At 45.3% G+C, this 18,013-nt stretch overlaps 1 protein-coding gene across 7 annotated transcripts in view; it reads right to left on the minus strand.

Annotated features, from left to right (window-relative positions):
• Positions 1-1,169: 1,169 nt before the first annotated feature.
• The window catches only part of ALS2CL (ALS2 C-terminal like), a 100,714-nt gene continuing 83,870 nt past the window's right edge, over positions 1,170-18,013 (minus strand). For all 7 annotated transcript variants that reach the window (XM_019529628.1, XM_019529605.1, XM_019529637.1 and 4 more), the window contains 12 exons: positions 17,175-17,252; positions 15,362-15,489; positions 14,257-14,430; positions 13,549-13,642; positions 12,587-12,744; positions 10,818-10,886; positions 8,754-8,927; positions 8,463-8,505; positions 6,790-6,851; positions 5,945-6,094; positions 3,568-3,664; positions 1,170-2,656 (listed from right to left, as the gene is read on the minus strand). In XM_019529628.1, the coding sequence (XP_019385173.1) occupies positions 2,573-2,656; positions 3,568-3,664; positions 5,945-6,094; positions 6,790-6,851; positions 8,463-8,505; positions 8,754-8,927; positions 10,818-10,886; positions 12,587-12,744; positions 13,549-13,642; positions 14,257-14,430; positions 15,362-15,489; positions 17,175-17,252 (1,311 nt within the window). In that variant the 3' untranslated portion in view covers positions 1,170-2,572. The remainder of the gene's footprint in view (positions 2,657-3,567; positions 3,665-5,944; positions 6,095-6,789; positions 6,852-8,462; positions 8,506-8,753; positions 8,928-10,817; positions 10,887-12,586; positions 12,745-13,548; positions 13,643-14,256; positions 14,431-15,361; positions 15,490-17,174; positions 17,253-18,013) is intronic.

An 18,013-nucleotide genomic window follows, 5' to 3' on the forward strand; every position in this document is an offset into this window, starting at 1 on the left:
TAATCAAAGCTTGGCAACCTTAGGCTCAGGCCCTTTATTACTCATTGAAATCAGTGAAGTTTATGGTTCAGCACCTTGAATTGGGCCCAGATCTGCCTTCTGTGTTCATCCTTCAATAACCTTTCAGGTTCTTGCATTAAAGCGTGGTGTTTCCAAGTCAGACCAGCATATCCAATCATGCTGTGTCAGTGACGGGTCAGCAGAATACAGGAATAGGTTGTCCTTTGCAATTGGCTCGAACACATCTACTTTATTCCTAAATAGCCAGTCTGCCATAGGCATATTATCAGACTGTTCCAGTGCTGTAATGTCAATCACATAACCATGCACCATGTGTTTAAATGTATCAACATGAACATCTCTCACTAGAAGTTTTTCAGTTCACCCACATGAGCCTCTACAGCACTTCTGCTACAACCCAGTCCCTTCTACAGACTGATCCCTTCTGAATTTCAGGCATTATAAGGTGATGCCTTAGAAGTCGTGGGGGTTTGCCCCTCTCCCCCCAGTGCCAGTGACCCATGGAGGGATGTTCTGTAACTTGATGTCAAGAGACTAGGTTACAGGTGCCTTTTAAGAAAGTGGGATAATCTCAAATTAAATTGGGGGATTAAATGGCACTGATTTGCTTTCATCCCATAACAGCTCGGCTTTGCTCCTCACATCTACAAACATGGGCAGCAGTTCAAGCATGTACAACCAGAACCCAGCACTTTGAATTGGTCACAGTATTACAGCTAATGTTTTACATGGCCAGTTAGTCAACCATGTTTGTGGTCTAGCACCAAATTAAAGAGAGGCTTTTTCTTCAGCTTTCCCCAGCAAACATAGGTCTGATACTCATACTACATCAAACATCATAAGAAGTATTAGGGTAACCAATACAAGACAGAGGAACGTGCTGGTTTAATGACAGTGACAATAAACTGGTTGTTGGATCAGTTTGTTGAGGAGCAAGGCAGGATTCGGGGTTTTGCGTTTGTATTGTATTTGAAGAATCCTTAATGTGGAGACTACATTCTCCATTATCATGCTTGATGACTACCCACCGTAGGCACTCTCAGGCTTTTCTGAAAAATAGTCTAGGTTTAGGTGCAGAAACAACACAGCAGAGCAGAAAGGGGAAGGCAGAGAAACCCTTTAAATAATTTCCAAACTCTCTCTCTCTCTCTCTTTAAAAATAGAAATAGGGTTTATTTACATACAAATATAAAACACACATTAACAAGAGTCCTGAGTCAATCTGATATAAAACAGTTTCAACTCATTCAACAGCACACAAAGTTTGCAGTAGTCATGAGGTGACAGTCTCTAGCATCGTTATAAAGATAGGGCACAACTTTACATCAGACTTAAAAAAAAGCAGGTTCAAATCCAGTTAAATAGAGCTTTTACTCTAATATCCAACTTGGATAAATTCCTATTTAGTGTATTTTGGTTTCAGTGCAATATTCTATATACACAGTTTGCCTTTTTTTTAAAAAGGCACTATAGAAGCAAGTCATGCTCTGTCCTGATATTGCCCCTTAAGCTCCATTTCAAAGGGAGGATGCATCAGCATGAAATTGTATTTCCGGAAGATCAGGGTGTTTCCACCAGACAATAAGTGCAGGAGGTGATGCATTTTAAAATGGGTTTTGGTTGGTTCCTTTACAGAACTGCAGAGATCTTTTGCTGCAGGATATTGTCTCCTTTGTGTTATCTATGCATCTACAGAGCTGAGTAACGCCTGTTTATATAAGGCACAAAAGAATTTAGATGGGAACATCCCTGAAGTTAAATAGGGTTCAGCAGGAAGCAAGGGAAAATAATAATTTACAATTAAAAAGCAGCAAACAAGGGGAATGAATCCATAGCAGCTTCAAAATGCAGCAGGGATGGAGCAGAGAGGGTCTGGCCAAGAGGATAGGGCGCAATCCTCCTTTCAGCTACACACAGCCTTCAGCTTCACTATTTCATGAAGAGTTACTGGGGGAAGGAGAGGGACCTTTTCTGTTTCCATGTAGCTGAGTTTATCCATGGATCAGTTCGAGGCATGCAGCTTTGGTCAGCTCTTTTGGCTTCATTTTATGGTTTCTATAAATACATTTTCCCTCTTTGGGTAGTTTGCCAGTGCAAAATAAATACATAAAAACAAGAGTCATTAAAAATGGGATTATAGGGCAGAGGCTACTTGTAAAACGAAGGGGAAAATATGCTGATTTCAATACACATTCCACAAAATGGTTTGTTCTGAAAGCGGTTTTGCCCAGAACACAAAAATGAAGGCTTGCAGATTTCAGGCCAATATTCACTGGCTTTGATTATAGTTTGGCTGTTGCATTAGAGTCTATTTTTGCTTTATTGTATGTCAGGGAGAGGAGCCCAGATCCAAGTCCCACCAAGGGCAAGAGATTTTGGAGGGAAGCGTCTTGATCGTGGTATCTTAACGAGTCCAGGCTTTTATACTATAAATAAAAGCTCGGGTCCAAAATAAGCATTCTTCCCATTGGAAAGGTAACTGGAGGGGCAGCGACTCAGTTCCTTCACCTATGAGTCTTCCACCAAAATGCACAAACCAGAGTTCCCTGGATTATAAACATCGGGAATCACGTGACGAATGCCAAGTCTCTCTGTGATGGAGCTTGATGTTCTTCTGAATGTGCTCGTAACAAGACTGGACAAAGCAACAGGAGCAGAGTCAGTAAAGAGATGTGTGGGCATCCATTTCAGTAGATTGGGCCAAATTCTAGTCTCACGCATGTATGCTGAGATCAGAGTGAGTTTGCAAACTACAAATAGGACTTCAAACATTATCCCCAGGGTTAATCGGCATGGCAAGACAGGGAAGGTCTCTAGCACCTGCTGTCTACCAACCAAGGTTCAGACCATGGACAATCGATGCTGCTGTTGCAGCCAGATGGGTGCAAGCTACTTGTGTAGTCTTCATCTAATCTTAAAGCTGTCACTCAACCAAAGGACTGGTGTACCCTAGGGTGCCATGAGATCTTTTTAAGGGCACCATGTGATGCCGTACAATCATTAGCACTGCTAAGTGAGCAAATATCTACACAATTCACAAGATAAACCCAGTGATTTCAAATAGGAATCCTTAGTGCCAGACCTGTGATGGTCTTTCTGAGTTCTTTGCAACAGAAGAATTCCTCTATTATTTTTTTGGTAGTCAAAAAACAAGTGAAAGCTAAGAGGTGGCACTTTCCAAGGGGTGCTTTGAGTCTAATGAGATTGAGAAGCGCTGCCCCGAAAACTGCTCAGGATTAGGTCTACCATATAACCTGTGTCAATGTTACGAAGTTCTTACAGACCTCCTGCACCCCCCGTTTTCTTTTTTAAATCAAAACTACTTGATTTTTTGTATGAAGAGAAGCGATGAATATAATCTAAGACTGAAATACTGTAGATAGTGGCATGGTTTCTATAATAGCTGGATTAATGTACTTATCCCAAAAACGTCCCTGGTCGGGGGGAGCTAATCACCTGTCTTCAGGAAAGCTAAGCAAAAAAGGTACTTTAGTTTCATCAAGTCTTTCCTGCTACAGTCTGATTGGCATTGTTAAACTCTCTTACCTCCAGTGCTGTTAACAGAAAGTCATAAATCCCTCCTGTGTTAGTAGGATTCATCAAATCTCTGATCAAATGTATTTCTGCACCTAGATGTTGTATACTAGAAAACAAAAAAAGGAGCCAGGTTTGTCATGACTCCTTGTGTTACGTATATATCTGGTCTAGTAGTGGAGACAGAAATTCTTAAGTCACCAATCCCTGGTGTGTGACCTTAATCTAGTGGGGCCTGATTTGAGGGACTGTATGCCTGACTTTATCACGAATCATGGGTGCTCAGTACTTAAGAAACCCCAAACCGTGACTTTTCTGCCACATCATCCCCAACTGCAGATAGGCATGGTGCTCAGAGCTATTTTGGACTGGGGTGGTCATGCCAAATCTAGGAAAACAGCATCCGTCTGTAGGTCTGAAGATGGCAAAACACTGCCCTGGGAACCTCCATAATCACAATGCATCGAGTATCAAGGATGTTCATTCTTGAACCTCGCATTCCTCTCCTCTAAACTAGTGAGGGGAGCACATGCAACATTTCTTCCAAGTATGTCTTAAATTCCTAGCAGTAGGTTGGTTAGATTGCTCTTATTAATTCCTAGCTCTTGCTATATTGTGGAAGCTTAATCTTGGTCTCCCATGATGTCCTCATGGCTAAGCTGGAAAACTGCGGCCTCGACCACCTCACAGTCTGATGGCTGGGGAACTGGCTCTGGGGTCAGACCCAAAGAGTACTCGTTGATGGGAGCAAGTCAACATGGCACGAGGTGACTAGTGGTGTCCCTCAGGATTCAGTACTTGGGCCGGTACTCTTCAACATTTTCATTAATGATCTGGATTTGGGCATCAGTTGTGGACTGGCAAAGTTTGTGGACAACGCTAAACTAAGGGGGAAGGCGGTCGCACTGGGGGACAGGTTGGGGATACAGGCTCACAAGGTGGGTGGACCAAAACCTGATGGCATTTAATGCAGAGAAGTACAGGGTGCTCCACCTTGGGAAGAAAAACCAGCATCATACTTATAGGCTTGGCAGTGCTACACTCACTAGCACCACGATCAAAAGAGACTTGGGGGTCTTGATCGACCACAACATGAACATGAGCCACCGATGCAACGCTGTGGCCAGCAAAGCAGACCAAACTCTGGCATGCATCCACCGATGCATCTCAAGCAAAACCAGGGACGTCATCCTCCTGCTTTACTCAACTCTAACAAGGCTGCAGCTGGCATACTGCATCCAGTTTTGGGCCCCGCGCTTCAGTCCAGAGGAGAGCCACTGGTATGATCGAAGGCCAAGAGAGCAAGCCTTACGAGGAGAGGATGAGGGACATGGGACTCTTCAACCTGGAGAAGTGCAGGCTCAGGGGGGACCTGGCGGCTGCCTATAAGTACATAAGGGGAGTGCACCAGGATCTGGGAGAACATCTGTTCACCAGGGCTCCCCAAGAGATAATTAGGTCTAATGGCCGCAAACTCCTGGAAGACTGATTTAGACTGGACATTAGAAAACGTCATTTGGATGCTAATCTTGCAGGGGTCATTTGACCCCAGCAGACTTCCTGCCTATGGCAGCGGGGCTGGACTCAATGATCTGGCAAGGTCCCTTCCAGCCGCTGGTGGCTATGAATCATCAGCCAACTCAGTAGCATCAGAGTCCCTTCTATAATCTACAAACCATTGTTACCCAAATACATTAGTCATGTTTTCCAGGAGGGTCAGGAACAGTTCCCAGCGGTCCTCCTTTCTAATCTAACAGCCAACCCTTTTCTGATCCTTTCAAGCTACTTGGCAAAGAGACAAATAGACTGTGCTCCCCCACAGGAATGATGGACAGGGCGTGGATGCTGTGCTGCTTTGGTATTTTGGTTGCTACCGAAACGTCCGCAGCATGGAAGGCAAAAGGTAAGTCATTTAGGGCTGGTCAGAAAGAGCTAGGACAAGTTTCCAGACAACCCTGATTTTCCTTGATTCAGCAACTGTCTTTTGGAAATCACATCTCAGGGAGACATAGTTGAGGAGCTCCATAATCCTATTCTGGTCTCCTTCGCACCATATTTCCCACGATGCCCCACGGTCTCCCATCAGAGATGGATGCTGATGCCTCATTGGAGCCCCTGGCTCTGGCTCATGGGGAGAAGAATATGGCTAAGGAGCCAGCCTCATAGAGGGTGGGAATGGGAGCTACCACTCAGCATTTGCAAAAAGAATAATTTGCAAGGGGGTCTTGTACTAAAGCCCACCTGCTTTCTATGCAAACCTGAAGGGTTTAAGCAGAGACCTGGGTTTTTGTTCGAATCGTTGCAACAGAAAAATCTGGCCAGCCCTGATCATCGAGTGTAGGCGAGAGGTATCATTGCTAGCAGCCATAAATGCAAAGCTATTTCTCACCTGGCTCGTGACACAACGTACATAAACAGCGGTAAAAGATCGTCCATTGGGAGTTTATAGTCCTTCCCCGCCACCCGTGACACGGTGCTTTCAATCTCCTCATACGTCTTCTGGAGGACCTCCAGTTTTTCCTGGGGGTCCACGGTCATGCTACCAATAAAAGAAGCTCCATTACTACCAAATTAAGTAATAAAACCCAGATGCATTAGAACAGACCGCTCCTGGCCTAAAGAGCTTCGCTGACATTTATGCACAAAAGAGCAGTTAAACCAACTGAACTAAGACTTACAAGGGCTGCCAATCCTCATGTTTTAGGATATAAAATAAAGTCAGAAAAATATTTCCTACCGCAGTTCAAAAAATAGGCATGAAGTCCCCTGCATTAGTCACCCCCCAGCCCTGCACCTACAGCCTCTCCTTATGGATACCTTTCCCTGGGCTCAGGTATCTTTACCACCACATTGTCTAACCTTGCATCATAAATCTAGAGAATTAGGCTAAAATCCCCAGTGCTGCCCCTTCGTCCCCAGTACAAAGCGCCACTTCATTCAAAACCGAACTTGTGAATTTTAAAGAAATGATGTTCTGAAAAAAAATTAAGCAAACTCGAAAACCTGGAGAAAAGGTTGACAAAATCTCAACGTTCTCCTTACATAAATGGACTGGGATGTTTCAGCTTCATTTCAAAGCAGCTGTTTCTATGTTTAATCAAGTCAAGAGGGTTTGGAGGAATTGTTTCCAATGGATCAAAATTTGGCTTGGTAGGGGCGGGATTTCCACAAAGCACAAACTGTGGTCCCTGCACTTTTCTTCTTATCACTAAGAGATCATGCAAGGCAACTTACATTATTTTCTGCAGGCATTCAGTGGCAGAAAGGAAGCACTTATCTTTGATCAGGGAGCGCCTCTGAAAAAGGCAGACAAACAGCTGGGTGTCATTTCTAGTGCCCCAATGACCAGCTGATCGCACATGAAGCTTATCTATATCAAGCATGTTTCCATCAAGAGCACTTCATTAGCACACATATATTTGCAAAGTGAAGACATCAGGGAAGTGGAATATGTATGTTCAGCATTGTACCAACACTGCATAACCACCAAGATCAGAAGAAAAGCGGTACCTACCACAGTGGGGAATCTCTTATTCTTTGCTTTGGTTCTGCTTGGTGGATACACCTACATACACGTAGCTCCATGGTGTTGTAAGATGAGACTGATTTTCAGCCATACTAGTAAGATACCTTATGTAATCATATACCACACTTACCTTTCCCCCACAAAAAATAGCAATAAAAAATTGGGATGCGTCTCCCAGGTAAGAAAAATGATTCTGAATAGTTTGGTTAAGAAGAAAAATCCCTCCCCACCTTTCGTTCTCCTTTCACAAAAGAGGCGCATGCGGTATGTAAATATATATGGCATCTATTGCCAAAAATCCTGTTCTCCACGTAGTCCTGTGATCCGATGTCTATGACCTGTTATCAATTCCTAGATCTTTGAAGCATACCTAAGTATGCAAAGGCCCAGATCTTCAGCTGTAATTACATTTGCATGCCTCCTTCAATAAGATGAGATGGAGGGTACCCTCAGCAAGTTTGAAAGAGGGAGAGAGTAGCTGATATGCTGGAGGGTAGGGTTAGGATTCAGAGACCTCAACAAATTGGAGGACTAGACCAAAAGAAATCTCATAAGGCTTAATAAGGACAAGTGCAAAGTCCTGCACTTAGATCTGAACAACCCTGTGCACCAGTAGAGGATGGGGACCAACTAGTCAAGCAACAGCTCTACAAAAAGGACCTGGAGGTGACAGTGGACAATAAGCTGGATATGAGCCAGCAGTGTGCCCTTCTTGGCAAGAAGGCTAACGGCATCCTGGGCTGATTGGTAGGAGTGTTGCCGGCAGATCGAGGGCAGTGATTCTTCCCCTCTATTCAGCACTGGGGAGGCCACATCTGGAGTCCTGGGTCCAATTTTGGGCTCCCCACTATAGAAAGGATGTGGACAAGTTGGAGAGAGTCCAATGGAGGGCAACAAAAATGGTTAAACGGCCTGGGGCACATGAGGAGAGGCTGAGGGAACTGGGCGTATTTAGTCTGGAGAAGATAAGACTGAGGGGGGATTTAATAGCAGCCTTCACCTCCCTGAGGATGGAGCTGGATTGTGCACAGATGACAAGACAAGGAGCAATGGGCTCAAGTTGCAGCAAGGAAAGTTGAGGTTGGATATTAGGAAAAACTCTCACGAGGAGGGTAGTAAAGCACTGGAACGGGTTACCCAGAGAGGTGGTGGACTCTCCATCCTTGGAGGTTTTCAAAACCCAACTAGACAAAGCCTTGGCTGGGATGATCTAGTTGGGGCTGGTCCTGCTTGGAGCAGGGGGTTGGACTAGATGTAACCCGAGATCCCTTCCCATCCTCATTTTCTATGTTTCTATGATTTGTTAAAGTTGTTTTACCACTTTCATTGTAATTGCTTCCACATCGATGCTGAGAATCTGCCCCAAAGGGATATTTCTTACCTGATTGGTTGTTAGGGTGAGGTCTTTGAGGGGCCACAGGTGCCTGAAGGGAGACCAAAGAAGAAGTGGCTATAACATGTAGCCCTCCACCCATGTCAGCTCATTTTTGTCCTGCTGCAATGAAGCATCCTTTACAGAAGCTGCTGATTAAATGTCTGCTGCAGCTCAGGGGGACTTCGCAAGTCCTGCAGGCAAGTTCTCTTCCCACATCCATGAAGCGAACCTCCCCCTCCATCCCAATTGATATATTCCCAGGTATTTTAAGGATTCATTTGCTGCCGTGTTACTCACTTCTGGACATCCAGGAACTCCAGCAGCTTTAGGTCAGAAAACAAACTGAGGTTCACAATGCCTTGGCAGTAGAGGTCATCTTCCTTTTCATGATACAGCATGTAGAGCATGGAAAGCTCCGGGTAGAAACAGGGCAGGATCAGAGGTAAAATCATGCCGTAGGCATTCAGGTTGCTGAGGTTGGGGGAAAAGAAAACCCAAATGATCCCTACTGCGGTCAGCCAAAAGCTGTATCCACGAAGGTCAACCTACAGGACCTCAAAGGTTGGTCTAGCTCATCCCCCTTCCCCCAGTTTTGAGTCAAATATTACGGCTACATAACTGTGACTGGAGTACCGTGTCCAGTTCTGGGGCCACACATTGCCAGGATGTGCACAAATTGGAAAATCCAGTGGAGAATGACATAAATGATTAGAGGCCTGGAAAGCAAGGTATATGAGGAAATGCTGAAGGAACAAGGGGTATTTAGACTGAAGAAGACTGAGAGGGATGTGATTTGTTAACAGTCTTCAAATACCTGAAGGGTGATTATTGAGAGGATGGAGATGGCCTTTTCTCTGTAGCCATAGGGGACAGGGATAAATGCAATGGTCTCAAGCTGCAGCAGGGGAAATTCAGGTTAGAGATTAGGCAGAACGGTCTGAGGGTAGAACAGGCTACCTAGAGAAATTGTGCAATCTCCATCCCTTAACGTGTTCCCGATTCGGTTGGGCAGACACGTGGCTGGGATGGTTTAGCCAGGGATGATCTTGCCTTGAGCGGGGGGCTGGACTAGATGACCTTGTGGGGTCCCATCCAGCCCTACTTTTCTATGACCCGACAAGGATATGGCATTTGTCGTTGCACGTTCAGAAAACAAATTGAATCTGATGTGCAAGGAAGGGGGGTTTCAGCCTGCAGCGTGTTGGCTGAGCCAGACTGCTGTCACTCCATTGAAGCCGAGAAACAGCTGAAGCTGCCCAACCTGGCAGCACCTGATACCCTTGCAAAAGATATGGCATGTTCCACTTGCTGCAATCAGTCGGATTGGTAGTAGTGCCTGGAAGGGAGCGAACAGCACGAGTTACTGCAACAGCCGGGGGGATCCGAGCAAAGGGAACTTGTGGTTTTGTGCTGGGTACAGAACAAGATAACGCTGCAGTGCCCTTGTCTGGAATGGAGGTACACGTGTAAATCAGTATTTGATAGGTACATCCTTATGAGTCTGCAACGTGTCGCTCTATGCCACTGAATCATGCTATGAATAAGAAAGTGAAGAAGTAAATATGCTTTTTTCCTTCAGTTTCTCAGTGGGTCTAATAAAAGGTATCAAAAGTTCTAGGTTTTTGCATTTCTAATAAATCCCTGTATTAATTGCCCTCCAGAGGTCTGATATGCTATGCTGTCTGACAGCTATTAAAGGCTATCCCAATAACAGACACGCGATTCACGCTCTGCGTGTTCACACTCAGTGGAGAAGAGGTTGTGATGGCTGCAACACAGCAGTCAGGAAGGACCTATTCATCTCATATCCCAGAGTCTCACGTTCAACCACATAACTCATTTAAATGTTAAGAGAAACATTATTTCACGTGAAGCACCATTTGTCCTGCCTTCCAAACTCACTGGGCATCTTCTTCTGGCTATGGTGGGCAAAAAGATTTACCCAAGTCTAGCAAGTCCATTGGACAAGCATGGTTAAGGAACTCCAGTTTTGGTTCCCCATGACACACGCGAAGGATGTGGCTAACCTCATGGCTGGCCTCTTCAGCCCAAAGGACTAGGTACCCATTTACAACTCAGTCAACTCAGTGCACCCTTCTCCCCAAGTCTGGATCAAACCCACCCTGCAACGTAATCAACCTCACACCACTGAAAGATGCTTTAGCAACTCTGCCTCATTAAGCTGGTAATGAAGAAAACTCATTAGAGCAATTTTTTTTCCCTCCTAGCATGCTCACCTAGGCATTTAGATATACTCATCCAAACACCAAGAAACAAATGGATTTCCAAACAAACATTTCTTTGGAAGAAATGCCACCAATGTGAGAGGCTTAAAACCAAATGACTATTAGCCACAGCTACCTTGTCTCTTCATCTTCCATCTCTGCCAATGGTTGGCCTTTCTGCTCCAGGGCCAAATGTAGCAAACCCCTGAAAGGAAAGCAAGAATCGTGATTTAGCCTCTTTTTTTTTTATTTAATAAAGAGCAAATCACTTACAGATGAATTAGGACTAGCCCAGGATTCAAAATAGGAAGCTAGCACAGCAATGTTACAGACCTTGCGCACTAAAACTTTTGTAACTTAAAAGGAGTCCGTTCACTCTCAAAAAGCAACCACATGTTCTGGAGAGACAGTGTGGGATCTGTGGACTGGAAACTTCCCATATAAACCTCTGAGTGAAAGGAGTTTCGTGCCCAAAGATGATGTGTGGGCCAGTGATTCATCCCTCGTGATCCTTGTTAAGCACAAAAATGAATTTTCTAAGTCTGTAATTAATCCCATCAAGAAACAGCGACATCTCTAGACACGTGGATACTTGCTCAAGTATCAGACAGATGTGATGGGGAAGTATAACTCCCATCTCAGTCAACAACTCCTCCTTGTACCCCTATATGTAGCATATGAGTTGAAGGGTTAAGAGGCATTGAGGCCTCTTCCTCCAGAGAACGCCCTTAACTTACCTGTGAGTATAATGGGCTCAATTCTAAAAATACATCAACTAAAAGTATGGGTGTCAAACATATGGCCCCTGGGCCAGATCCAGCCCATGCAGTCTGGTGCATGGAGCTCCCAGAGGGCCCCAAAATTTGGAGATGGGGCCTGCTGCTGAAATATGGGACATGTCGCCCCATTGAGAATGTGCAATGGTGAGAGGGGGTAAGTGATGGCTATGTCACCCCTCGCACCTGCTGCTCAACCCACCATTGCCACCACAGCTGGGTCTGGCCAGCAAGGGAGCCCCATGGTCCAATGGGGAGGAGAGCAAGGTAAATTTGAAACCCCGGATCGGAAGTATGGCTCTATTCTGAAAAGGGCAACTAAAATGATACCCTGGCATGATATCCAATTTTCCAACCCAAGTCTGTTCCATCCACAAGTGGAGATGTTTGACTCATAAGCCTAGTAAACCTGAGTGAAGCTGAATCAAGTTGGGGAGGCATGCACCAGCCTACTTTTGACGTTCTGCAAGCTAAACTCAACCCTCAGCATACACAACTAGATGGAGCTCATCCAGTCTCATTATGTCCATGTTCTTACATCTGCATATGAAGTAATGAGGTAAGAAAGTACTGGGTATAGATGACACCACTACTGTTATATGATCACCTACAGAGCTTCATAAATGAAAGAACTTCCTTGAGAGAAATGCATTTGGCTTGGACAGATGTGGCAGATGTGACAAACCAGCTCTAGTCACCAAGGCTACAAAAAGATGCCGCATTTGTCCTGGGATAAGCCATTTTATCCTGGGGCAAAGTGCAATGGTTCAGATGGCTATGTCCATTGTCCCTTTGATAAATCCTAAAAAGGTTGATGGGATATGAAGTCTTAACAGTTTATCCTGAGATGTTACAAAATGCATCTGAACAGTTATTGCAGGATTACACCACTGAATGCCTGGCAGAAAAGCAGCAGTGCATTCAGCCATTCGCCAAACCCTGATTAGGAGGGCAACATGTGTACCCACCTACCCTAAGATATTTCTGTTCTTGGACAAAATACAGTACAGACACAACTTGTCCAGGGACAAATGCAATGTCTCTTCTTAGCCCAAGGGAAAAAGCTATATGTCCTGCTCGGCAAGCCTTCTCCTGTAGCATGAGGAAGCCATTCCCACACTGAACTTACTGGTAAAATTCCCATATTTTCTTTGCATAGTGCTTGACCTCCTCTTGGGCCATGTTCAGTAGGTGTCTGTTTGCCCCTGTCCCAGAGTAGGTTGCTTGAAAGGCTAATGTCAGGGTCTTCAGCAGCTTGCCTAATGGATGGAGGGAAGAATTCAGAACCTGCAAAAACAATGGAGAGATGTTGGACTTCATTAGAGACTGGAAGATGAGACAGAGAAGATGGTCAAACCCCAGGCCTTGGTTCACTACCAAGATGGATTAATCTGGGAAAAATGAGCACAGGTCTTGTGTCCGTATCATGCTGGAAGAAAGTCACATTTCTCTTGACCAAGGCTTACTCCCACCAATGGCACTACTGCTTTGCAAGTTGCATTTTGTCGGTGAACCTGAAGAAGGATCAACATCAGGGTCTCTCGTTATCACCCGTGCAGGCAACCTGAGCACAAGCTAATCACTGAAAGTACATAGATGCCACTGGGCAATTTCTTGGAGCTGGCTCTTCCAAAGGTGTGATTTAAGGAATGAGTAGGCTTGTCGTGCCATAAACCGGGCTACCAAGCTGAGCAGGGAACTTCAGTCTCCAAAACAGACCACCTCGACACCAAAGCTCACTGCATAATTCAGAAGGGGGAAATGATTTGTGGCATAACTGGCTACCGAGTCTTTGCTACATGAGAATTAGAGATGAAGTGGGGGAAGGAGCTACCAGCAACCAACAGTAAGTCACTAGCTAGAATGGGACCACCCCTAATCAACTTACTGTATGGTTGAACTTGTTCTCCCTCTTCCCTCCATGTTTTTTTGGACCCCTCACTTGTTTTATAGGAGTTTAATGCCAATCAGACCTGTTCTGCACTGGCACCAAGGTCTGCTTATACTGAGTGCTTGACAGTCACAGACCTGATTAAGGGCTGTTGAGGGCACAGACCATTTTGCAAGGTCCAAGGGTGCATTCAAACAGACCTTTTGTAGATAGCAGTGCAGCAGCTCCGGCTCGCGATGCTGAACTAGCTCTTCAAGGATGTCTTCCATCTTCCCAGGTGCATCCTCAGCCCCCCTGCGAGAGAGCAAGACAAGCATGACAGTGACATGAGATTTTACACACATCACACCCATTTTCTACCTTAGACCTCCAGGCATTATAATCACATTCCTGGTAGACTTTTGCAAATGTGTGAACTGACACACGAGGCACAGGAGAAGTAGGCCTCGTTGCATTTATGGTCCATCTCATGATGAGTATTACTTCACTGTACCTTTTCCCTTCCCCAAAGGCACACATAAACCATTCTTAGGGTGACTTGAGGCAGTCAGTGAGACGTTAGGATCCCCCCCAGATGATACAAGACAAGTTTGACTGGCCAAGTCATAGACAGAAGTAGGGCTGAAGGGGCCTCTAGAGGTTAACAACTTTAATCCTCTCAAGTTTCTTCTCTTGGTAAGCACCTGTATTGAAAAAGATCCCTATATGTGCATTCACCTCATGCTAAGCAAGAAGAATTGATTGGTTCTGGGCTTATACAATGCACTTGCCTCAATGAAGTGATACTGAGCCTGTGAACAAGGGGAAAAACAGGGAGGAGGTGACATAAACAGACACGAGCGACACACATTGCGAGTACAAGTCCACCGTGCAACTGAGCTCCGCCGCACTGGGAAGCCATGACCCACCTTTGGCAGCAGAGATACTCCTGAGATTTCCGTAGCTCCTTGCTTGTCTGCACGTGAAACCCCGTGAAAGACTCCTCAGTTTCTTCTTTGCAGCCAGAGTGGACGAACCCCAAAAACTGGTCGTAGATTCCCCACCATCTCGCCTCCACTGGGAATTTGTTAAGACCCAACTGACTGCACAATTAAGAGATGTCAGTGAATTCAGATCTGACGCCTTCTTCCATATGGCCATCAACTTCCTTCTCTCTTGATCTCATGCCGTCATAAACCCAAACAGCTCAAGCACAAAGGCATTTAACATAAGTGGGTGCAACTGGGAACAACAGGCAGGAATCCAGCAGGTCAAGTTAGACTGACCATCCTGGAAGGACAAGGCATTAGGCCCAGAAGTCATGGATGGGCCATTGTGGCCTAAAGCACTTGCCAATGAATTGATTGAGCAATAACAAGACTACATTTTTTCCCCCTTGTAACATGTACCGAATTCTATAGTGAGTGTGTCTACACGTACATTAATGTGCAGTAGTTACAGTGCATTTAGTTTAGTACTTGCTTAATGAAGTACTAAGTAAATGTGCAGTAGCTACAGTTACTGTGCAGTAGCGCTGGCGCACGGGTTTTTTGTGACACTTACTGCACAGTAGCCTAATAACACTGCACAGTCGCGTCTTAGCATGGTTTTGGATTGACATGTGACTGCACTGTATTATTAGGCTACTGCGCAGTAAACGTCTTGTTTAGACGTGCCCAGTGACAGTCACAGAAACAGCTGAACCATTTCTGTACAATTTCATTTGAGTGGAGTAGTGCCAAATGGAAACCAATGTGTGCAAGGCCAGCATCCCCTTTCTTCCCTCTAGGCTGAGTTCCCCCACAATATATTCCCCATAATCCCCTGGGGGCCTTATAAGAGTCTTAGAGTTTCTCCACATTCAGTTTCCTGTAACGTTTGTGACGTCATGAGCGTTTGCAAACTTTGTCATGCACTGTGGCCTCTAGTTCTTGCTTACAGCTTTGTTGCTGTCTGCTGGTACCTCTTTTGGCCCTCCTCTATAGGCTCACTAAATCTGGACCTACTCCCAAGCCATTAGTTGCTGTTTCTTACACTTTGATCATTCTGTCGCCCAGCTGATGGCTGGAAGTGTTCAGGACTCCCTGCGTCTGCAGCCCTTGACCGGACTTGTTACTAAAGGTGCCCTCCAGAGTGAAGCCATTGGCAAAGGTCAGCTTTCCCTGGAAAACACAGAAATGGGAGGTCATGGGGAAATGGGAGACTGGAAACTTAACCCAAGCTCCCCTCCCACAGAGCCCAGAAGTCGATGCAATCCCTGAAAGGAAGTCCGTTGCCATCAGAAAGACCATAGACTTGAAACGCTCCAGCATGGGAACTTTATTCATTCTCCCTCACTCCATAAGGATCTCCAGACAAGATGCAGAAATGCACTTGCATTGACGGACATTCCTTATGCCAGTAGGATGATGGTAGTCCAGCAAGAAATTTAAAGAATCACGGAAAATTTGAGCTGGAAGGACTTGCAGGAGCTCATCTAATCCACCCCCTGCTCAAAGCAGAGACTTTCCCATTAAAACTCTCTCATCCAAGTGTTTGTCTAACCTGTAACTGGGCTGAGTAGGATCAGGAAACTTTAATTCTCACTTAGTTATTTCCGTGTTCCTTAAATTACTAGAAGGTATGACCATTAGTGATGCGTAGGGGGTGCAAGCGGGTGCATGTGCACCCCCTGAGATTGGCCGTGCACCCCCTGGTAGCACCACAGGCTCAACTATTGGCTGCTGTTGGCAATTGGCCACTGGGGGACCCCCCCCCAGTTGGTGATCTGGTACCCCCACAGACTCAGGAGGCACCAGTCGCCCATGGGTATGGCGAAGTGAGCAAAGGGACAATAGAGTTGGATTTAAGGAGATAATGGATTTCTTGCAAACGCGCATTGCTACCAAAGCAAACCACATACTCATGGTTTCAAGACCTGGGGAAGCTACAGCTCACCTGGGCAGCTGGAAGTGTTACAAGGAAGTTGATTCAAACTAAAGAGGTCAATATAAACTGGCTTCCAAACAGAGTACAACCATAGCTAATCCTTTGCGGGTTTGAACCTTGGATCTTTGATGCCAATAGCAGGGCATTTGCTGCTTAAGTTGAAGAACCGAGATTTTCAAAACCAGCCACCCAATATGAACGTTCATTTTGGATATAGTTGTGTCCAAGTGCTCAAACTAAATTAGATCTCAGCCTACCTAGAAGCTGTGGCAGGCACCAGCAGCCATGGACTACCAACCAGAAGGAGGAAGCTGCCTTTAAGATATCTTATCATTCATCCAGGAGCACCCAACTTATTTACTCTGAAAGCAGATCAATAGGATACCAGCCACTCACTCCATGCTTCATCTGCAAAGCATATTTGTAGTGGCAAGCTAGAAGATTGAAGGGTGAGCTCATCAGCTGGTTAATTTAGTTAGTGATCAGCAATGACAAGGTTGACATTTAAATGGTCATTCTTCAGTTTTTGAAGTTAAGTCGATAAATCAAACAGGGCAGGTCATCCTTCAACCATTGTTTTATGCCATTGCAGACTCTGGTACTTCTCTGCTGTTCTTCTCACAGGCTTTGCTCAGCCATTATGAAGGCTGGAAGCTATTTTTAAAAAGAAAATGAAAGTTTGTATCCTAGAATACAAATCTGGCATCGGATTCTGCAATGCCAGAGGTGGATGATGAGAACAAGGGTCCATTCTGAAGTGTAGCCTTCCAAAATTGCTAGCATGATCCAGACAAGACCAAGTGAAAGGAACTTTAAGGGTCTAATTAGGGAGAAAATGATTAACTTCTAACACAAGTCTAAGCTTTCTCGAACAAACAAGCAGTAATGCAGCTGAGTTAAGATTCGGTGAAACACTCACCTTCCCAACGAACATCAGATCTTCCGTGAAGTTGCCTTCATAGATAGAGTCATTTTCCAAAAGCAGAATCCCAGAGCCCTATGGGATTTAGGAACAGGAAAGGAAAGCGTTTAAGTGACACACACCCCACACCGGCTTCTTTGTCCAAAGCAGAGACAATCTCTGGTTACACATCACAAATGTCATGAGCTTCAGATATCTTTTTTCTGAGACATCTGGCAGGTAATCTACAGCAGGTCATAGACTGGAAAGGATGTGGCGTGGTAAGAGTTTATCAGGCAGGCACCATGTGATAAAGGTGTCTTATGCAAGGAAGTGGACAATGGTGTTTCACTCAGAAATACTGTATTAGCAGCCAAGTGTGCTGGGAAACAGCAGTCACTACGAACTGCGGATCAAGCCAGCAGTCTTTCTGATGGAGCACCTCTTCTGTGACTGCAGTCACGAATGCACATACAGATGTAACCCACTTGCCTGGGCTGATGATCTGCCAGTTCATGTGCTGCTGTAACTCACAGCACAGATTGCAGGACCAGCAAAACACTCCAGAGTATCTCTTGCTTGCTGAATAATATGAACTCCAAACAGAAGCAAGACACTTATCACCATAATAAAGCAGAAACCCAGAGGAAAAGTTGACACTAGGAGGACAAAGCAAGAGTCATGTATGGGGCAAGGCAGGCCCTTCCTATCATAGTTTCACAGTTGGTTGGGTCGGAAGGGACCTGAGCAGATCATCGAGTCCGACCCCCTGCCATAGCAGGAAAGAGTACGGAGGTCAAATGACCCCAGCAAGGTGTTCATCCAACCTCCTCTTAAACACCCCCAGGGTAGGAGCC

This window comes from Crocodylus porosus, unplaced genomic scaffold (assembly GCF_001723895.1).
Source record: "Crocodylus porosus isolate Cpor-Errol unplaced genomic scaffold, CroPor_comp1, whole genome shotgun sequence".
Classification (NCBI taxonomy): Eukaryota; Metazoa; Chordata; order Crocodylia; family Crocodylidae; genus Crocodylus; species Crocodylus porosus.